The 24,260-nt window shown below is 35.8% G+C and overlaps 1 protein-coding gene across 1 annotated transcript in view; it reads right to left on the minus strand.

The window, feature by feature from the left end:
- LOC131029613 (probable homogentisate phytyltransferase 1, chloroplastic) overlaps positions 1 to 24,260 on the minus strand; it is a 56,560-nt gene that overhangs the window by 28,369 nt on the left and 3,931 nt on the right. Inside the window, exons 3-9 of the mRNA XM_057960169.2 lie at positions 14,041 to 14,351; positions 13,687 to 13,770; positions 13,496 to 13,570; positions 13,249 to 13,332; positions 12,640 to 12,729; positions 12,322 to 12,423; positions 12,038 to 12,133 (exon numbers count right to left, since the gene is read on the minus strand). Of these exons, the coding sequence (XP_057816152.2) occupies positions 12,038 to 12,133; positions 12,322 to 12,423; positions 12,640 to 12,729; positions 13,249 to 13,332; positions 13,496 to 13,570; positions 13,687 to 13,770; positions 14,041 to 14,351 (842 nt within the window). The remainder of the gene's footprint in view (positions 1 to 12,037; positions 12,134 to 12,321; positions 12,424 to 12,639; positions 12,730 to 13,248; positions 13,333 to 13,495; positions 13,571 to 13,686; positions 13,771 to 14,040; positions 14,352 to 24,260) is intronic.

The following is a 24,260-nucleotide window of genomic DNA, read 5'->3' on the forward strand; positions in this document are numbered from 1 at the left end:
GATCACATTAAAGTCCCGATCACACAACTTGACTATATTAAATGGTTAGATTATGTCATATAGTCAAAACATTTATTCACTCAACACACCATACAGCACCATCAACAAAGGCATCCAAACAGTAATTTCTTTTATAGTACAGCGGGTATCTTACATAGTACGACAACCTAAGTATTTTTGGCATTATTCAGGGAAAAGTGAATTATATAGTGACCTCAATACTCACACAATATGATGGCCTTGCAGCGTATGGCACATCATCAAAAAACTTCTTTCAGCATACAACTTCAAGCATTATTTCCCATAGTACAATGGTTTAGCCTACAGCCAATTTCTTTTTCCATTGTACAACAACTTCTCTAGTGGCATGTGGTTCAAGTCATACACCTAAACCATTCCTTCCATCGGCATAGTGTATGATGAGAGCACAATGTACGACAAGAGCACATGTGCGAAGGGTGATGTTGGCATTGAGCGAAGCGAGCAACACTGTACGATGTCTTTTCCACCACACCATACAGTAAGTTTATAGTATATGGTGGGTTGTTGTGCATCACATATGGCCTTCCCAGTATCTCTTCATTGTACAACATTCTCAATCTCTTCTCATTGTATGACATTCCCACTATCTCCTACAACATTCTCAGTGTCTATTCATTGTGCAGTGTCATGCCCCACCTAGGATTAATAAAAAACACAACACAAAAGTGGTCGACCAAAACAATAAGAAGCTGAACTGGGGTTTAAATGCAAACAATCAAATATGATCACTAGATAACTGTTGGCTGACTCTAGTATTATGAAATATACAATGACAAAAAGGGTAAATTCTAGGCTAAACAACCTCACTATTGTTGAAAATTGTCATTGATGTCAAATAGACCGTCATTGATATGCAGTCCGGTCTAGGAAGATTTTTCTAGCAATATACAGTTCGGTCTAGGAAGATAATCAACATCAAGATATACATATCAAGAAGGCTTAAGTAAAGAAGACAATCATTGTCCAAGAATGGTCGATATTGATATTACAAGACGAGCAGCAAAGTATGACAAGTCAAACACACAATAGTTGGAGTCTATGATAATATTAACAGCAACGCCAAATATGAATAGCAATATATGATTGACTTCACAGCAATAAAGATCATTATGAAGCGATCCAAGACAAAAACAGACAAAGCATTTACTAACAAGAAGGTTGCCAACACCAACATCGAAGAGATACAACTTAGTTCACTATTTACAAAGAAATCGATCATGTTAAGCAACGATTTAATTAAGGAATTAACTAACAGCAAATTATCAAGTGAAACAGTGTGTATGATATACATTCCTAACAAATGCAATTGCATTACATGAAAGGACATAATTGGTTGGTAATGCATGTTTATTAAACAAACATTATTATATTGAAGGTTTATTCTCTAGGGCAGCAATTAGAAAAAGAAAAAGACATGTCTCTTCTCGTTACATCCCACTTGTGCCCTAGTTGATTTTGTGCAGTATTTACATCCTGATACATGTTAACCCTAGTGCATTTTGATATACTCGTATGATGTATAATGTGCCTAGTTTTATGCTTTAATTGATGGATTTGTTCAGATGATTATACATATGTGAATAATGATAATTATGTTTTCTATGCAAATTTGATGTACTTTGATTTAGTAAATTGAGGAATTTCAGTTAGCAATATGATATCATGTTTCACTTTTATCATGATTTATTAATTGTCAGAACTAGACAAGATTGGATCTAACCGATTTCCATGGGCCAAGTGTGTGCAGGAGACCGTCGTTCTCCACAAAAGGAGGGAAAGTATCATCAGCTCGGGAGGTGAAAGGATGGAAGAACTCAATGTCGTTTGGAAACCCTAGCCTAAGCCAGGTAAACCTAGGTTGATCTTGTTGGACCTTGTTAGCCAGTGTGTTAGGTAACCTGGTAGGTCAGTGCATAGAATCTAAGGTTTGTCGCTTCTAGAAATAATTATTAATTATTAATATTAATAAATTATTTCGTTAATTATTAATTAAGTTGACTAGACTAATGTTACTTTTATTATATAAATATATATATTTATGTATATGTGTATATACGTAACTTATATATCCTATACGAGTACCTGGGTACAGTAGCACGTATACCTGATCGTATACCTACTACCGCAATCAAGTATTCGTAGGGGGTATAGGTCGCATATATATAAATATAAATAAATATTTATTATTAAATTTAATTATAATTGCCTGGCAAGTTTTATTTTAATTAAATAAATTATTATTTTTGCCAACTTTAATTGGCAACTCAATAGTTAAGTAAAGGTTGTGAGAGGGGGAGATATGAAATTAACCTCTCCTATAGTTGCTAGTTAATTGGCTTGGAATATTTTAATAATGCCAAGAGGGAAATAAGTTTTTGATAAATCTATTTGCATCACTCCACCTTACCTTATGATTTTATCGGGCATGAAGGAAGTATTAATTAAAAAAAAGTAAAGGAGATTTAAACGATTGTTATTTCTCAACCTTGATATAATTTTTATCGAGCATATTGGGAGGGAGAAAGATATTTCTTTTCTTCGAGCATTTTGGCGTGAAGTGGTGGAAGCTTCTCTTGGAAGCCATAATGAAAATCACGTGAGGGAATAAGCATGCCCCGCGTGACTCCTTGGGGGTTTCGATAATCCTGCCTGGTATTAGGGCGTGGGATTGAGACTGCGTGGTATATAAAACCCGAAAGGAAAAGAGAGGAGATTATTCTCGGCTGGCTTTTGGAAAACAGCGGAGGGTAAGAGTAGTTGTGCGTTTTTCTGCCATTATCAGCATTGTCATTTCACACTTTTGAGGTCTTCGGCTGGGTTACTGTAATGTCCCTACTAGTTAGGGATCATTGTACTGCAAAACAGATTGTTAGAGTACAACAAATATATATATATATAACTAATCTAACTTGCAATTTAAAATACTTAATTAACATAATCACAATTCTCATCTAATAAAAAGGATACTAATGCCATACGGAGATATGTCCTTAGGCAGCCGTGAGGTGCGCCTTCTTGGAACCCCTCTTGGTTCCAAGCCATCTAGGAAATCGAAGGTGAATTCGATTCCTGTCTTGGATGTAATTTCTTACATCCAAGCCATCTAGGAAATCAAAGGTTAATTCGATTCCTATCTTGGGTGTAATTTCTTATACCCAATCCATCCAGGAAATCGAAGGTTAATTTGATTCCTGTCTTGGGTGTAATTTCTTACACCCAAGCCATCCAGGAAATCAAAGGTTAATTTGATTCCTGCTGTAATGTCCCTACTAGTTAGGGATCATTGTCTTGCAAAACAGATTGTTAGAGTACAACAAATACATATATATGTATATAACTAATCTAACTTGCAATTTAAAATACTCAATTAACATAATCACAATTCTCATTTAATAAAAAGGATATGAATGCCATACGGAGATATGTCCTTAGGCGGCTGTGAGGTGTGCCTTCTTGGAACCCCTCTTGGTTCCAAGCCATCCAGGAAATCGAAGGTGAATTCGATTCATCCAAGCCATCCAGGAAATCGAAGGTGAATTTGATTCATGTCTTGGATGTAATTTCTTACATCGAAGCCATCCAGGAAATCAAAGGTTAATTTGATTCCTGTCTTGGGTGTAAGCCATCCAGGAAATCGAAGGTTAATTCGATTCCTGTCTTGGGTGTAAGAGCCATCCAGGGAATCGAAGGTTAATTTGATTCCTGTCTTGAGTGTAATTTCTTACACCCAAGCCATCCAAGGAAGACCCTATGTCAATTCCTTGCCTTGGATGATGCATCTCATCATCCAAGTCCTCAGAGGAGACCGGCCAGATCCGTCTCTTCTTGGATGAACTTAGTCAACCAAGCCATTAATATGCATATAGATATTCAGTATATACTGCCTACCAGGGATTATCATAATCCCTCCATTAGGCTAAGGGAATTTCTTCCCTATAGCCTCCATCATATAATCACATTAATATTACATTTTATAATTCATTACTGTTTTCCATTCCATAATTTATGTCTTCATTTACATATTCTTTAATCTTTCTAATGATCCTAAATATACATACATATTCTACATAGATACCTATCTTTATTTACATTCATATAAGTAATCATTAGAGATATATGTATTCATAAAAATGCATTAATATATGTGTGTGTGTGTGGCACACACGTCCACACACATATATACCTTAAGACTTCTTAAACCCTCTTACCTGTACACAGATTGTAGCCTGCGGTTGGAGTTCGCACTGTAGATGTCGCCTACAGATTGGGAGGCATACCACCAAGAACACAAATGTTACTTCCTGTAATTTGATAACAATTCTGATCTGATCTTATCAATGGTGATGTCACTAGATGCTTTTGATTCCTTCCCTTTATGTCTCTCAATTTGAGGGAGAGGTCACACCTCTTCATCATGCATGCCCTTTGGCAAGAGACATCCCCTTTCACCATTAGCACCCTTTGAAAGAGTGCAACTCTTCATTATTTTTACCATTTGAAAGGGACACAACCTTTCATAATCAGATCTGCACTTATTATTTAAATCAAATCTGCACTTCTCATTTCCAAATTATCCCACCTCTCAAATGAGGTTTTCTTCTCCCTTTTATATATCATTGTTGAGGGAGTCACAACTTTTCCTTTCATGTCTTTGACTTTTCATTAACTTAATTAATTTTTAATTAATCATATTTAATTATATCATTTTATATTTTAATTTTATTATTATCATTTATTATTAAATTCTATTTCAAAGTGGGGATATTACAGTTACTTCTTTTCTCAGGTCATTCTATCTCCCAGACCTGCAATTTCCTCTTCCTCTTTCAGTTATTTGGTTTCTCGGATAGAATCTAGAAGGAAGAAATGTAGATATGCGTCTTTGGTTGTAAGGTATAGAAAGTCTAAAAATATTTCATGGAATTCTTACGGGTTAGAAACCCTTATGCATTATTATGAAACATAATGTTGTTATTTCAGTTCTCAGTAAATAATTTTCAGTTCAAAATTAGTCCATAGAATTTTGAAAGGGGTTTCAGGTAGCTGAAAATGAAATATGTAAGGAGGTATTTTTGCATACATATTTGTGTATATAAATGGGAATATATACACAAATATGTATGTAAGGAAGCCTGCAGGTCTGGAACTTACTATTATGCCCTTTAAAACATGTTTGAATAGAGAGGAAAAGAATTAAAAACTCATACCTCTGTTGGGTGAAGGTTTAACTTGTATAAAAGAAATTTCAGGCCTATTCTCTGCTGAACCTTTATATTAAACAGATTTGTTCACTGTTTGGAATATTAAGGAAGGAAGGAATAATGTCATTACTGTTATATATGTTGTAAGTAGAAGCATGACCTTGAGAGAGCAATTTATTTTGAGAAGGCAAGATATCTCTATTACGATAATCCTGCTGTTATCTTCCTAGAACAAGGAAATTAAATCTTCAGCAACCTCCTTAGAACAACTGAAACTAAACAGCAAACTGTGAATTAATTTTATAGACTCCCTTGTAAATCAGAGTTAAACTACAGTCTGGAATAATACGTATGTACCATTCTTGGGCATATACTGGCAAGTATGTACCAGTGTGTTAATAACTGGTAGTACTTGCCGTATATGCCAAGGTATTTGTACTCACGTGCCCGTGTATACGTATCTTGGCATGCACTGGTAATTATTTACCAACATAACGGTGCAGATTTGTATCATTCCAAGGAAGAGAGTTCTTTTCCGAGTCAACCTGAAGAAGATTTTGACCTCTAACCAAGCTTCCAAAATTTCTTAAACTAAGAGGATAAGTCAGCACTTAGATAATCTTATTTTATTAAAAGCAACCTCTCTAGTGTTAGGAAATTTATCCATACCCTAGCCTAGGAAGGCAGTGGGTGGAAGAGCGCGATTGTACATGATGCAGTAGCATCATCATCTGGAGGTTACTCCCAAGTGACCGGACAGCAGAGACATGTCCGGCAGGTTAAAATCCATACTTAGGATTTGAACGTACAATTGGCGACTCCTATGCCCCTATTTCCTAAGCCAGGGGTTCAGTTGAAACCTGTTAAAACATAGTAGTTGTGCGAGGAAGAAATGGTTGATAACACTTGAAATACTTATACTATAACTATTGAACGTTAATCCCAAGATGGTCCTTAGACTTACTTTCGAGTTCAACTGAACTCCTTAACCCAGACTTTGCCGAGAAGGGTGAGATCATTAATAGCGCGAAAAATCATGCTTACAGTGTAAAACCTTGGCCAAGGTGGTGTTGCGTAACACATGCACTAGTCTGATCTTTAGCACTAGATACACCCTTAGTCAGAGCGTCATACTAGTAGGGAGTTACCCTTAGTGTATGACCGACTAAGTGTGTAGGTCCTAACACCAAGTCTCAGATGGCATTGAGTTCTCATATTCCTTTACCTCCCTACGAAGGGTCGGGCCAGTCTAGTAGGATATGGCATGGGGGACTAGATAGTCCGTGGTTGGGCGGAAAAGCGCCCTAATGATACCTTCCCTCCCCACCAGTATCATGACAGAGTTTGAAGTTCAAAATTTAGCATCAGTTGAAAAGTACTCTCTAAACACTATCTCTCTTTCTTTTCATGCAAGTTAATTATTTCTTAAATATTACATGTATGCTTAATTTTGAGTTCAATGTACTTAATCTTCAGTTATCGTTATTCATGTTCCTGTTTTGAAATTTAAAAAATATATATATATATCCATCTTGCTATACTTATGTTAACAGCTATTTTTGCAACGGTTAGATTATTTGAATTTAAATTTCTTTACAAATTTTTTAGTCTGTTACACTTCTAAAGAGGTATCTTTTCCGAAGGGTATGACTTGTAGAAGAAAAAGATATAAATTGAGATAGAGAATAGGAGTAAGAGGGTGTGTGGTATGTGTGAATAAGAAGAGAACAAAACAAATACATACACCAGATCGAAGAAGATAAGAAGAGTAATAAAGCAAGAAAAAGCAAACAGCTTCATATACAATAATAATAATTTGCAGATTCATATATTTATAAGTATTGGGTATGATGCTACATAATCTTTATCATGTTAATTCCCTCATCATATCATAATGCTTAGTATTCAATACATTACTTCTAATGTTATCATTCCTATTATTATTGCTAGTATATATGTGTACAAAATTAATTGTGATAAAGATTACTTTAAAGCTTTCATCCAATCTGCCGTCCCATTATGGAGGAGAGAATGTAAATAGGAGGGATGCAAGTAGCACATGATCCATTCAAGTAGATCAACCCCGAGTGAGGCTGGGAGGCCGAATGGTGGGTGTCATTCCATGCTCTTGGGCTTGATGGATAGGCTCAAGACGCATTGTATGATCTCCCAAGGGGATCCATAATGTGGATGGGTTGTTGGGGAAAACCTTAAAGGAATCCACATGCATATGATGTAATTAGCAAGGGTAAGTGAGTTTATCCTATAATTTTATGAAATTATATGTTGACAATCTTTCATGAATAACTAACTTGTATGTAGGATCTCAATCAAGGGTTTAAGCAAGCAATTGTGCATTCCTAGATATAATTTATCCTTTTTCAAATTGTGATTCTAGGGTAAATTAGAAAAGATCCCAATAGGGGACATTACATGCACCCCTTCGAAAGACATATTGCCTATATCGTACAGCTTGGTGGCATCGTCAAGCAACTAGAATTCTTCATCACATTACAACACTCAAACACGATATGACAATGTTCATAGGTGGTCAATCACACAATATGACATCTTGGGGAGAGCATACGACAAGCAATTCGATTCCTTGTTGACATCATACGTTGGCTAAACACTCCAAAATCTCTATTTTTTCACTTTCTTAGCATTGCTTTTTGCCTGTTAAAAAAATCACAAAAATAATGTGCACCATGGAGATATGTGTGGTTTTGAAGGTCTTAATTTGAGCTCAATGGCAAGGGCTTCATCCCTCAACCCTGCCATGTATTGCAACAGAGAGCACCGAGGGCATTGCCCCAAGACTTGTGAGGGGCACTCCCCCTTGACCCCTGCAAGGAGCATTGCCCCCAAACCCCTATTGCTCTCATTTTATTTTCCAAGTATAATCCAAGTCCAAGTTTGCAAAGTACACTTCCAATTTTGTTATAGGTCCTCGTTTACAATATAGTCATCAATTCGGAAAGTCTTCCCTAAGGTTACTTGGTGATAACTTGTCATCAAGAAGACGACTTTTTATTTTGGGAAGGGATGATGTAGTTAACATACAAGGTCTATTATTATGTCTCAATAATATTGGTTATCCAACTTTGTCTTAATTGTCCATATTAAGTGTTTGTCTGCTTCAAGTAGTTATAAATGTCGGTTGGTTGATGGTTGTGTTCCTCTTGGCAATCTTTTGGTCATTTAAATAGATTGAGTGTCATCAAGGAAAGTAGTATGATCTAGTCGGGTCAACTCTAAACCTTGGTTGGCCAGCTTCTATCTTCTTCTGTATAATTTCATGTGTGAATAAAGATATGTTTTACTCCCATCCCATATCTAGTATGAATTGTCATCTCTATTATTAATTCATGTAGCTATTTTATCAATTAGAGAAATAAACATTTAGTACGCCACAACTTCTTGCTTCAGTTTCCAAGTGATCTTTTGAACACATAATTATAGTATTTGTGGTTCTTTTTCTTTTGTTTCATTCTTTTACTCTTCCTTTATATCATTTTTTTCTATTTTGGCATATGATGCTCAACTTTTGGCTCTTCAGGTTTTTGTGGAGTATCTTCAACAATCCATCTCTTTTTGATTCTCTTGGTTTGCTACTTAAAGAATTTTATTTGATCTATGTCGTGAAGATCTTTCTCACTGCTGTAGGTTCCTTGCAAGTAAGCATGTGTCTAAGGTAAAGTGCCTTAACTCCGCAAAAAGTTGATATGCATCTCTATTAACCTTGATAACTTTACTCTCATGAAGAAATCATACACATTGATGCACCACAAAAGATACAACTCATTATCGAAAGTTGAGATAACATGACATAACACAATTAATTCTTTGGGTCTAAATGTAATTGGTAGTATAGTATAGCCCAAAGTGCAAATCAATAACCCGTTAATCATTTTTGATGATACATTATAATGTGCACAAGATTTTCATTCCATATGATTTGCTACTAAGAAGTCTTTCATACATACATTATATTGATTTGTAGAATTTTGGGAAGTCTTCAATGAGTGAACCCTTTATCTTTCCAACAACATACAATGGGCCATAATTTTTAATTTGTGGGATCTCCTCATCAAAAAACGTAATGAGTGGAGAAGTAGGAGATGAAGAAGATGTAATGATAGCTTCAATAGCTCCCACAAAAGCATGCTCATGTGATACAACCTTACATTCAATATCACCCTTATGTGTGTAATGATGCACCTCAACATTATCCGTGTGATGTGGAAAATGATTCATATAGATTTCCAATCAAGTATTTATAGGTGCATGGTTTCATAAATTAAAACCTCAGTTTCATTCTCGTAACTTTGTGACAGCATTTTTTATCAGAATATGCCAGCAAGCAAGCAATTAAATATCATTTCAGTTGCATTTGTGAGCTATATCTAAGAACATGGGGTCAGTAAACTTTATATCAGCATTACTGAGATTGATTTCAGTTGATTTACATTATGCATATGTAGCAGCTGTTTGCTTATGTTTTGTGAAATCACTTTCCTTGTGTTGTTAATGATTTGGCATTTTGTCAAATGTTCGAAACATGAAATTGAACAAGCTTCTGCACTTGACACAGGCAGTGGTAGTGGCGATCCAGTTGATTGTGGTTCAAATGAAATTGAACCAAATGTTGATATTGACCTTGATGCTTCTAATGAAGAAAAACATGACTATTAAAATCAATTATAATTTGAATTTTCATTGTACAATGACATCTTGAGACTCCAGCATTTTCATTTTTGCAAATTATGAATGAGGTATCAAAATATTCTATTTTTTATATTTATTTGGCAATTATGGATTCATGAGTATCACTCTTCTCATGGTTATACATTAATATAGTTTATATTTTATGATTTTGATGTTTGAACATATATATAATGCATGCATGCATAGCATGTATGTATAATGTATGTACCCGCATCCAAGCCAATAACTTAGCTTTTCCATTGTACAGTTTGAATCAAAGAGACACAAATATTTAAGGCAATGGATATGTAACAACCTCAAAAGCTAAAGGCCTGTGATGTAGAGGGTTGTATGCAATAAATACTTCTTGTTATCACAGATTTCCTTCTCAGCATTTACCATCTATTGCAATAATGTATACAATGTAGTAGTAGAGACTACTATTGTGTTGGGTGTATTGGAAAATGAAATAAGGAGTAAGGTCATGGTCATGGATGGATAGATCATATGATGAGAAAATGTTCTCATGGGATGCGATGGAAAAATAGTATGAGTCATAACTTGGGAAGGGGGAATAGTCTGAGTCATAACTTGGGAAGAGGGAATGGGTATGAATTGCGTGGAAAGTATAACACTAGTGGCTATGGTAGAGATAGGAGTTGATAAGTAGGAACGATGTGAGAAAAAGTAGTAGTGATAGGTTGAGTGTGGTAAAGGAAATAGGAATGGAGGTGTACTACATCATTTGGAATGTAGGTATCACAAGACGGGTATAGTTAGGAGGGAGGACATATAGAGGGTGGAAGGTGGAGAAAGGAAACATACTTTGTGGTGAGACACTCGTGGAGGTGAGGGTGGCATCATGTGGATGACTAGTGGTAGCGGAAGAGGTAATGGACCATGGCAGAAGATGAATAAATGGTGGAAGGAGAGGAGGTGGATGCATCGGACAAAAAGGCAGACGAGGCAATCTTAGCACTTATTGCTTTCATTGCATTATTCCAGAATATGAACAATTTATATGAATATTTTAGTTAATGGTCATTATAGAATCATAGATTGATGCATAAAAGTTTGGAGCTTTTCAATTCAAGGCTCCTCATTGGATCCAATGTGGTACCCTAAGCCTCTAACTCACCGAGAACTAAAGGTTAAATGGTTATGATAAAGAGGCATATTTTCAAAGGGATGCTAGAAATAAAGTATTAGCACTCCAGGAAAGCAAGATATATCCCTTACAAATAGGTGATTGAGAAGCAAGATTCATACTCAAATACAGGTCAATAAACTAGATTAAAATGTATAAATTGCTGGCTCAAAGTCTCCCCTTTGTAGGAGAGCTAGAAGCTAGGAAGAACAGCCTTGGACGTATTCATATTTTTAGTAAGGTTAATCACAAGTTGGTGAAGCTTGCAAGCCCAAGAAAAGGCATTTTAATTGAAGCTCTTAATGTTCGGAATTCCTCACTGATTGTTGATAATCTTTTGTTATTTATTTACTTTTCTCATCTAGATATGTCCCTTGATCTTAGAGGCATTTAGTATTCAAGTCAAGCAAATTGAATATTCAGACCTAAACTCCTTTTCAATTAGTAATATGTCAAATATAGAAAAGAAATAAAGAGGGAAGTTTAATTCATGTCCAAAATGACCAAAGTCCTTTTAACTACCAATGCAGGTTGATTGTTACAACTCACAACAAGTAGGGCATATGACATACGACATTTCATTTAGAAATAATATTCAAATACATAATTTCCAAAGATCTGCTTGGACCTCATACACTTTGAATACTGTTTAATTTGCTATTGCTCAGATCCTAACAGGGCTAGACAAGTAATGATCTTGCTATAATAATGTTCATTAATTAGGGATTACATGATTCATTATGGGTAGAAGTGAGTGGGTATATAAAAGTTAAAACAACCATAATTCCACAGAGAACTTTCCATCAAGATAGCTCAGCTTCTATGATTATAAACACAAGCACATGCTATGTTCAGAATTTTCTTTCCTGGTTGTATAGCCATGTTTAACACCATGTTACCATATTAAACTACTTTTATGTTTTAGAGCAAGAAATTTTACCTTAAAAAGAGCTATCACAACTGAGAAGAAGCACATGAAAGCTGTAGCAAATATCAAAGGCTTGGTTAAAATTGCTGTTCTCCTGTATACAAAACTCTGAAAAGTTTGAACATGAGAATTTTTAGTGGAAAACTCCAGGTACCATCTCTAACAATAACATACAATGCTTTCTCGAATATGAATTTTCAACCTTAGAATACTTGAAAGATCAGAAAACGCTAATGAGCATTTAATGTATCTCAAGATATTTTGAAGAATTTATAAGAGAAATCATTCATGTTTACCTGCATGTGCAAGTAAAAAGCAAGTTGAACTACAATCGCTCTCACACATAATATGCAACTTGCAGCAGCAACAGCAGATCGTTTCCATCTTAAAAATGGAAGCTAATACAAAATTAAATTATAAAGTTAAGGCAGAGAACAAAAATGGTTTATTCCAATCAACCATTAATGCTGGTTCAAACTTTGTCTAAATCCTGCCATAATTATTGTCATATGTGGATGAGTAAAAAGCTTCAACTGTCCACGCCAGTTATCAAATGTCTAATGGATAGCAAAATTAATACAAGTTATAGTTGATATGTGAATAAGAAATCTCACATCAGTTGAATACGCAGTTCCAAGGACTAGGCTGACAGAGAGTGCCCAAAGTAAAGGTGCTGATCCAACTATTACTCCAATACCAAGACTCTGCATCAATAGATATTTTTAAGCTTTAAACTTGTTAAAAGCATTTCCCAGTTACATCTGATCTATAACCACCTCAAATGTTAGTTATAATATGCTTCTCATTCTCATTCTCTTATGATATGTTGGAAGATGACGTAGTGGATAAAAACCAGCCACAAATTACAAAGGTAATATATATATTTTTCTCTATCATTTCCACTTTAATCATTTCTAAAGGGTGCAAGGCTACTATTTTATTAAAAAAGCACAAAACCATCATACACATGCAAGAACTTCCAGGCAGACATTTGTTGAAATGATAATGACTGCATTATTTATGACATTATACACCAAGAATGATATTCCAAATCTCAATCAAGCTACAAGAGTACATAGTGTTCTAAATTAGTGTTTTGGATTTCAAGAAAATTCAAGGATACCACTATTAAAAAAGAGTAAACTAATTAGGACAGACCCAATTCTTAATCTAGGCCTTCAATGTTACAGAGGCAAAACACAATTACTTACTGTCCTACATACCAAGCAAGCAAAGGCTGCTACGATCACCACACCAGTTCTCAAAGAATATTCACCAGAAGCAAGTGGAAGGTATGGCTTGTTGATCTGCAAAATTAATAAAATTACACAAAACTCTGAAACACACTCTGAGGTAGAAGAAAAATATGAAATCGGCATCAAATGCATTGTATGATTAAAAACCAAAGGTCAATCATCCATACAATGAAGCAACAATATCCAGTGGATTCAAGACAATGAAATTCCTGACCTTGTCAATTTCAATGTCATACAGTTGATTCAACCCCACAATATAAATATTCATGCAAAGAGCTGGTACTACCGCCTGCAATAAGACACCCCAACTGTGCATTATATAGACAAAGATATGGTGATGGCTTGGAAGATTGGAATACATAAACTGAATTTTTTTAAGATATGAAATAGTTTGCAGCAACTCACCTGTAAAAGTCCAATCCAAAATGCTGGAGAAAAATCTGACAGACTTTGAATAGCCAGAAGAGAAATAGAAACTATTCCTATTACCTAATGAATTAAGGCAATTGACATAATCAGGTGTCAAAGTTAATTTATGACCCCAATAATCTGGTTAGCAATAATATATTGCTTGATAATGTGCTTAGACACAAAAACTGATTACAAAAGAAAATATCAAAATAATTTTACAGACCCTAGCAAAAATACAAGCCATAAGAATCATGTAATAGAGAATCTTGGAATGAAAGGAAAAACTTTAAAAACATGAACTGAAATAGTAAAAAACAAGTTGGGCAAAAAGCACAATTTTGAACTTACCGTTCCTATAACTGTGTGTGGCCGTGAGAAACGATAAAATGCATTGAATATATCCCCCACTGTCTGAAAGCTATCTTTTTTCTTTAAAGGCCAAGAATCATCAGCATAGGCATGGGTATTGAGAGGCTTTGAAGTAGCATATATGATTAACCTGTTTTTGTTGTTTCGATAAATAGTTCCAGAATTGATGCTTACTGGAGAAGAAATGAAGTCAGAACAAATAGGCTGTGTTGCTGATAAACTTCTGAAATTACACTGACTGAAAATACTTGCATTACTTAGTACTGCCTTTTGTGATGATGCTATAGATCCTGTAAACCAGAAATTTTAATTTCGTTAGCTGGAATTTATTGTTGATTCCTTCTATGAATCACATCTCTTCATATTCAATACAATAATTTTTAAAATGTTCTACAACACTAGCAAATAGATGCTGGAAAAAGGTTAGACAGTTCCATCTCGTATATGGAATTCCAACCACTGTACATACAAATTTTGAAGGGGTGATCTCAAAAAAAACATGTTGAAATTCATAGCATTATTTTTCTCAACTATTCAATGAAAAGTTTCATCAACAAGAATAGACCACAGAAATGAAGTTCAAACACCTTAAAACATATGCAAGCTAATATAAATAAACAAAACAAATCGGCTACATATTGCAAGTCCTTCCCCCGCCCTTGTCAAAATGGGTTGTGCTCCAAGCGTCCTGTACTGCACTGACCTTCAAGGAAACAAACACAACCTTAGGCTAACTTCTCTTGGAAAATTCACAGAAGATGTGAACATTTCAAATATAACGATCATATTGTTACATCACACCTACTATTAATTATCATCCAATGTGACATTTAATGAGATTCACCAAACTTATCCCTTGCCAGCTAGCCATGGTTCATCTTCAAAGAATTGCTAGATGACTTATACCTCAGCCTCTTGATGTTGGATTAAAAATAAGAAACACAAGATTCTTCGGTATAGGTAGGCATGCTACTAATATGCCAAAGGTGTTACTACTTATCAAATTGCCATTAGTTTTTTATATTCAAAGTCATACTATATTCTAGTCGGTTAGTATTACCGAATCATGTAGTCGGTACACACAGAGAAGTCGGTAGTAACAGTCTAGTCAGTTACAGAAGAAAGCAGTTACAAAACGCAGTATTCACCGAGCTGTTTACGGAGTATTGTTTCATGGCTACCAAGCAGTAAAGTTAAATCATTGAGTTGATATTCACCGAGTGAAACGTTTTACCAGATACATTGAACCTGGACATGCACATGAAAACGTGTTACAAGATCGAGGCACATCTAACCGTTATTACATTGGAAATTTCACTAGAAGATTGTGTATGATTGCAAGGTCAATCTAACCAATGAAATATTTTGTTTAGTTATTCATTCGAGGAATCTTTTTTGTAAGATCGAAGCAATGAATTAGATCACCGCTGTAAGAGATCTATTTATATAGCATGGGAAGAGAGAAGTGTATGTATATGTGTGTACGTATGAAGGAAGACTGTCACAGAGACACGGAGAGGTCACCAAGAAGGTTATCAGTGAACAGTCGAAGAACAGAGTAAACAGAAGGGTTTACCGAGTTACTTTATGAGTTACCGAAGTATGCTATAAGCAAGGTAATCTTATTCTGAGCACATAGTATCTGCTATAGCATTTCAGATGTACAGTTGTAGATATTTGTAAAGTCTTATTGTAATATTTTGAAGTTGTAAGAGAAACCTTTAACAGGGTAAAAGACTCTAACCAAGTCTATAAATTGTAAATCCTCTAACCAAGTGCAGCATTTATATAGTGTTGTAAAATCCTTTAGCAAGGTAGATCTAACAGATCTTGTTACTCCTAACAAGGTAAGCTATCAGAAATAGCTAAATGTAGCTCTAACCGAGCAATCTTTATTATTGCAGTAGTGAAGTTGTGGGTGCCATCCCCACCGCAGTTTTTCTCTCTAACTAAGAGTTTCTGCGTAACCAAAATATATGTGTTATGGAGTGAATCATATATGATTGTTATCTATTTGTTTTAACTTTATTTTATGTTACTGCACTATTTTGTTTATGCATAACGGTAAGGTTATTATTGAAGAAAAGTTTTGGAGTACTGATTCACCCCTCCCCTCTCAGTACATTAGCTTTCCATATTGGGCCTAACAATTGGTATCAGAGCTTGAATCTTGGAAAAGGGTTTAACTACCTAAAGAGAAAGATCTTATCAATGGAAGGCTACAAACAATCTCGGAGGATTGTGTATCTACAAGAAGAGCTGGATAATGCAAATCAAGTGATTGCAGACATGCAAAGGCAAATGCAAAAATCTCTGAAAGTAAGGAGAAGATTATCTGATGACTTGTAGGATTCTCAAGAGTTAGTGGAACAAATCGAGACATCATCTGAGAACAGTATATCTGAAGAGACTGAAGAAATGATTGGAATGTTGAAAGAAAAGAACAAAGCATTGGCTGATCAACTAAAAGCAATGAAAAGGGAACATGAACATTTCAGTACACAGATGACTGAAAATCTAGATGCATTAAGGATAGCTGAGGACAAAGCAAGAGATCTACAAAGAGAGAAACATCAACTTGAAGCTCTAGTATCTGATAAGAATGATGAAATCATAAGGCTAACTGGTATTCAACAAAATATGACAGATCAACTAGGTTATGCACATCATGAAGCAATTCTAAAGAATGATGAAAATCAATCATTGAAACTTGAAGTATCAAGGTTGACTGGTGAACTTGAAACAGAGAAGAAATCCAAAGAAACATTGGAGAAAAGTTATGAAGCATCAAAGATGTTGGATGAGCAACTGAATACAAGACGACCCTACAAAGAAGGAGGACTCGGTTACAAAGGAAAAGAATCAACCGAGAAAGGAATTCATACTACCGAGAGAGGAGAATCATCAAAACAAGCTGGAAACAGGAATAACATCAAAAGGAAGAAGCCTATTTGCTACTACTGTGGAAATCAAGGTCATACTGCCAACATATGCCAGATCAGAAAAGGTAAGCAATCAAATATCACTAAGTCCAATGGATATTGTTACAATTGCAATAAATATGGTCACACATCTAATCAATGTAGGACAAAGTCTGTTAACAACTATCAGAAGGCAAAATTCAAAGGGTTTTGTAGAAACTGCAATAGATATGGACATAGTACCGAGAAGTGCTGGTCTAAGCAAAAGAACTACATGCGGTATCCACACCGAGCAAACACTAGAGGTTACCGAACTCACACAGATCCTTACCGACAATATGCAACAGTACCATGGGATTACAATACAAGGATATGGTGCGAATGTTGTGGAAGATATGGACATATTAGTGCCAATTGTTTTATAAGGTTTGGAATGAACAACCGAAGATCATGGAGAAATCCTGGTATGGCATGTTTTCATTGTCACAAAGTTGGACATTTAGCTGGAGATTGCAGAGATCAACCTAGAAGAGACACTGAAGAGATAAAAGAAAAATTCAAGATGATTTGGAAAAAGAAGGAAATTATGTCAGATGAAGAAAGCACCTTACCTATCGAGTTAGGTGCACCTATTTCAAATTAGTTAGGAAAAGGTATGAAGGGACTGCATTCTCTAAAGGTTAAATCATAACAATTCCTATTCTATTATGTACAAAATTCAAAATCTGCATAGTTAAGATGCAATTAGTCAGTTTGAAATTCTATTAAAAATACTTTACAAGAAACCTGTCAAGTCGGTGTATACAGGAAACCTGTCAAGTCGGTTAATAAAGGGAATTTGGTTACTCGATTAAAACGAAAAAAAGGAGTCAATCGGTAAAAGGTGAACCGAGTGCATTTAATGTTTTGACCTAACTTGCACGGAGCCCGATAAGGTGTTTTTGAGTACTTGAAAGTATTTTCGCGGTCATTTTCATTCACCAAGTTTTCGAGAAGCAGAGCAGAGCAAATCAAGGCAATCAAACTTCATTCAGAGCGAATTTCAAGGTATTTACATCAAATCTATTCACACTGTTAAGCTGGTTTCCGATCTAGTCAAATTGCTATTATCTACCGAGTGTGAAGCGTCGGTCGTTTGTAAACCCTAAGGATAATTTGCTAAATTTTACCCGAAACCTTCAATGGCGCCCAAGATCCAAGATCCAGTAGTTGTCAAAAATGTGGAGAAGCCCTCGCTGAAATATTCTTTAACTCCCAAAGTTGCCTCTGAACCGGATGACAAAACTACATTTTCACTCATCCCGGATCGAGTCTTGTTAGTTGAAGATGTTAGATTCTTCACCAAATGCCATGTTGAGGAACTCAGTCATGTCGAGATTAGTGACACATATGATGAACTTTGCACTGATGGCAAATTGGATAGCAAATTTGAGCATATCAAAATCAAGGGAAAAATTGAAGCCCTAGTCTATCCCCGTGTGTTCAAACCCCAGTGGGTTAAGTTTGTCTTGAGCAAAGTACATGATGATTTCATGTGGCTACAAGAGCAACCGTTTAAGATCACTAAGGAAATCATTCATCTGATCACCGGGTATCCTATCTATGATCATGCACGAGCACAGAAAATGATATCACAAAACGAGCTAATCAGTCTAACTGGAGTAGAATCTGATTACCGAGGACTGAAATTGAATAATGTCACTGATGCAGAACTCAAGTTTGCAATTAGAGTAATTGGTTACTGTTTCTTCCAATCTGCAAGGGAAAATAGTGTACCATGTGCTGCAGTTGACTTGGCCTACAAAATAGTGAAGAAGGGAATGAAAGTAGATTTATGTGAAGTGCTACTGAAGAACTTGTTTGAGAACCTGAACACAATAAGGAAGCCGAAGAAGAACAACTCGGCAAATACACTAAAGTTTGGTTCACTTCTTGTATGCATGTTTTTCTACTTTGAGAAGTTCTTTCCCTCAGTCGGTAAAGTAGTATGGGAGCTACACCGACCTATCACCCATCAAATCAATGACTTTATCAAGAAACTGGGAGATAACTTTAATGATATCATGGATGACTATTTCTGCAAATTTCAAGAGAAGATGCACAACAGGTACAAGATTCCACCACAGCTGGTAGAAAAATATAAGGATAATATATGTTTGAGGTAGACACTGATTATTGTTATGTGAATGCTGTTGAACCGAGGACTCAATCTTTGCCACCAATGGGTTATGAGATTGATTATGATATAACATAACAACAAATTGATGCCTATCTATCATTGCCAAGGCATACTACCGAGCTGAGGTATGGAACCTATGAAGAGGTGAAGGAAAAAGTAAAAATGAGCATTGTAGTACCTAAGGCTACAAGAAAAGCTACAAAAATGATAAAGGTTTTATCTAAGAAATTTGGAGAAGAATCCTCCTCTACACTTGTCAAAGGCAATCTTGCCATTACCGAAGAGGAATCAGAAGCTCAAGAGGCAGCAATAACATTAAGTACAGAGTTGCCTAAGGGTAAAGTTTTGAAAAGAAAGAAACAAGACATTTCAAAGGCCCTACCGACTCCACCAACAAAGAGACCCAACACTAGAGCATCAGCTGCATCACCGAGTAAGAAACAAAAGAGTGTTACTGCACCCAAGGTAACCAAGACCTATAAGAAATCTACTCGGAGACTCATTTTGGCAAAAGAGTATACAGAATTTGATGATGCGAACAAATTTCAGATTGTAAAAAGCAAAAAGGTAAATATTCAGTGTTGAAATTTTTTGTGCCAATCTTAAAGAATACGGTGGATTTGCAGGATTTAGATATGTTAAGTATGAGACTAGGAATAATAATGAGAAGCGACAAATTGAAGAAGCTGTCATCTGTACACTTCTAAAGTTTCGGCTAGCTCCATTAGAACTAGTAAAGTCACTTCCGAGTGAATTATACTTACATATTGATAACAAATGGAAATATGCAATGGACTCAGAGAGACAAATAAGAGAAAGAAGTCTAGTCCATCTATTCCCTGATATGTCTGTAGCAGAAATCAAGGAGCATTTGACCACATACAATTCTAAATTTCTTGTCAAACAGAGAGCCTTAAAATTGATGAATGGGCTATACATAGATGTGGAAAATGAGACAAAAGCCAAGTGGCAGGAGATCTTCAAACAAAAGGATGTCGGTGAACAATCTCAAACTGAAATTGTTGATGTCACCGAGCAAGATCTAGATGTCACCGAGCAAGGTCCAGACCCAGCTGACACTATTCAAATTGATGAAGATGTAATGGATGAAGCAGCACCGGAGCAGGAAACGATTGAAGGCATTACCTATGCAAAACTTGTATCTAGTGAATCTGTTTTAGAACAAGTTCAGCCTTATCCGCCGGTGAAGACACCTGTCTCAACCGAAGCTCCTAAGGACACAGAGCAAGGCACCGAAGGTAACAAATCTGAAGCAGCAGAAGATACAACCAAAGATCAGACATCTCAAGCACCGTCGAGCACTGCAAATGTTACAGCTGAGACCCCTTGCACCGAGACACCCAAGGACACTACAACGGCTACAGGAACCGACCAAAGTGTTGCATCTACCGAGCAACCTACCGAGGGTCAGCAAGCCTCACAAGCACTTGTCTTAGTGCAACCGACCAAAGGAAAAGAGAGGAAGGTGAGAAAGCATAGTTTCAAATTTGATTTGACTAAACCGATAGTGTTGCCCAATGTAGACATCTCCAAATTGAAAGGGCAAGCACTCACTGAATTCGGTGAACTATACAAAGCAAAGGCCGAATAGGAGAAGCAATTGGCCATACAGAAGAAGAATAAAGTACTTTAGAATGTTAAGACACTACTAACAGAAATGCTACCTTCAGCTACAGTATCAACTGATGCAGCCATCCATATTCAATTGGATGAACTCCTAAATTAGATTGAGACATCTGGAGTAGATGCATCCGAATACTTGAGCAAACTAAAAGACAAGGAGCTAACTGCTAAAATGATAGAGGAAGTACAGAAATCCATTGCTGTTGGCAAGGTAAAACTTGTCAAATTCATTGCTGAGTTGTCCCCTCAACTCAAGCATATTCTTTATTTATTTTAGAAACTGTGTACATTTTCCTTATTCATTAAAGATATCAAGAATAAAATTGATTCAATTGAGAAAGAGATCACCGATCTCTCAATTAAGTTGACCACCGAGCCTAATTCAGTTCAGAATTTTTATACAAAGCTTCAACAGCTCATGGCTCAACAGTTAGAACTCAGGAATGAAGAGCATAAAATCAGGATGGACATAATGACCCTTCAGACATTATTTCTTCCTCATCTCTCATCAGTACAGGAATAGATCCACAGAGCTACACACCTATCAACTACACAAGAGGGAAGCACTCTTGATGGCTTAATATCACTATTAGCTGATATTCAAGCACAAAATTCATTAATGGAAAGTGTAAAGGATTCACTCTCAGTCGCCCTCACCGATGCCCGGACCAAGTATAAGTCTATTTTTGATCAGTTACCGCCTCCGGATGGAAATTAAGTTTTTGATGTTTGTCAAAAAGGGGGAGTAATATTATCATACTACATAGAGGAAGTAATACCCAGCAAAGGGGGAGTAATACTATATTTGGAGAGTGATACAGTTTTGAGTATTGTATACAAGGGGAGTATACCGAGCAGAATATACAGAGCATTCAGCGCACAAGCACAGAACAGAACCGAACATGCAAAATTCAGAGTTATGTACAGAATAATGATAAGGGGAGTATATCTGCATATACTATTTCATTGACTATTGTATATATTGTCAAGTGTAGTCATTTTGCAAGTATATAGTTTTTGAGTTATGGAAAGTAGTTTTTGTCAAACATCTCAACTAATGTCAAAAGGGGAGATTGTTACTACTTATCAAATTGCCATTAGTTTTTTATATTCAAAGTCATACTATATTCTAGTCGGTTAGTATTACCGAATCATGCAGTCGGTACACACAGAGAAGTCAGTATGAACACTCTAGTCGGTTACAGAAGAAAGCAGTCACAAAACGCAGTATTCACCGAGCTGTTTACTGAGCATTGTTTCATGGCTACCGAGCAGTAAAGTTAAATCACCGAGTTGATATTCACCGAGTGAAACGTTTTACCAGATACATTGAACCTGGACATGCACATGAAAACGTGTTACAAGATCGAGGCACATCTAACCGTTATTACATTGGAAATTGCACTAGAAGATTGTGTATGATTGCAAGGTCAATCTAACCAATGAAATATTTTGTTTAGTTATTCATTCGAGGAATCTTTTTTGTAAGATCGAAGCAATGAATTAGATCACCACTGTAAGAGATCTATTTATACAGCATGGGAAGAGAGAAGTGTATGTATATGTGTGTATGTATGAAGGAAGACTGTTACAGAGACACAGAGAGGTCACCGAGAAGGTTATCAGTGAACCGTCGAAGAACAGAGTAAACAGAAGGGTTTACCGAGTTACTTTATGAGTTACCGAGGTATGCTATAAGCAAGGTAATCTTATTCTGAGCACATAGAATCTGCTATAGCATTTCAGATGTAAAGTTGCAGATATTTGTAAAGTCTTATTGTAATATTTTGAAGTTGTAAGAGAAACCTTTAACAAGGTAAAAGACTCTAACCAAGTCTATAAATTGTAAATCCTCTAACTAGGTGCAGCATTTATATAGTATTGTAAAATCCTTTAGCAAGGTAGATCTAACAGATCTTGTTACTCCTAACAGGGTAAGCTATCAGAAATACCTAAATGTAGCTCTAACCGAGCAATCTTTATTATTGCAGTAGTGAAGTTGTGGGTGTCATCCCCACCGCAGTTTTTCTCTCTAACCAAGAGTTTCTGTGTAACCAAAATATATGTGTTATGGAGTGAATCATGTATGATTGTTATATGTTTGTTTTAACTTTATTTTATGTTACTGCACTATTTTGTTTATGCATAACAGTAAGATTATTATTGAAGAAAAGTTTTGGAGTACTAATTCACCCCTCCCCTCTCAGTACATTAGCTTTCCATATTGGGCCTAACAAAAGGTAATCGCTTGATATATGTTGTATACCACAGTAGAATATGATGCCACATTAGAATCATTATTCTATATTTTTAATTCATATCAAACTCTAATAGAAAACTTCTATTTTTTACTTATATTAATCTTCCAGCTTATATTGGAATTCTAACTAATAACTGCAAAAAAAATTACAAATAGGAAAAATAATTATACTGAATTCGTTAAAAAACTTACATTGGAATTCTAATTAATATTGAGAAAAAATAGTAACTTAATTACTTGTCGTAACAGTGATTGTAGCAAACATATTGAACTATTTATAGCAAAAAAATGAATTTTTATGTTTTTATGAGGTCTATATGAATGGAGATTTTTATTATTTATAGCATAGAAAAAAATGAATTTGTAGCAATGTATATAAAAAGCAGTATATATGAAAGCGATGCCCAAAGAATGCAGTGCCTTTTGACCTTATCTCATGTTCTATGTTATAATCAGGTGTTAGAACAGTTTTATAGTGTTTATGTCTGAGTCAATTGCATAGACTATTATCTTGAGAAAGTGATGATAGATTCTAGCTTTTCTGAGATGGCATTCTCATAGTTTGTTATCAAGAAGTATGTCATCAGTTGCATTTATATGGAGAGCACATTAGTATGGGAGCCCAACCCGCCAGTCTTTGAATGTGGATCATCATTGCGATAAACACCCCAATTTTCTGCTAGACCATGACCAGCAGATGCCTCCCACAGAGATCTGATTTATGTATGATGGTATCCCATTTGTCCATAAGATTTGGTTTCTTTTTTCTTTTCTTTTTTTTTTGAAAAAAGAGGGGTAAAAATTTATTCAGAAAAACAGAAAGTACAAAGAAGACAGCCAAAGGCCCACCAAGCCCAACCACCAAACAATCAGACAAAGGGCCAAAGAGGACCCAGAAAAGAACACTCAAATAGGCCAGTCCTCAACAACAAGTCTATCCAGCAACTCTAAGTACTCAGGGGGAAGGAACCTCCGATTATCCACATCCCATCCATCCAGGCCCTCAGAGGCCCATTTAGCTAGACAGTCAGCCACCTTGTTCCACTCACGAGGAATGTGACAAAAAGAAATCTGATCAACCAAAGAACACAGATTCAGGATCTATTTGACCACTACAGCTAACTGCCAATTAACTCCATCCAACTGTCAATCATTCGGCAGGTCAATCACAATCTGGGAATCTGACTCACAAACA

This window comes from Cryptomeria japonica, chromosome 3 (assembly GCF_030272615.1).
Source record: "Cryptomeria japonica chromosome 3, Sugi_1.0, whole genome shotgun sequence".
Taxonomy (NCBI): Eukaryota; Viridiplantae; Streptophyta; class Pinopsida; order Cupressales; family Cupressaceae; genus Cryptomeria; species Cryptomeria japonica.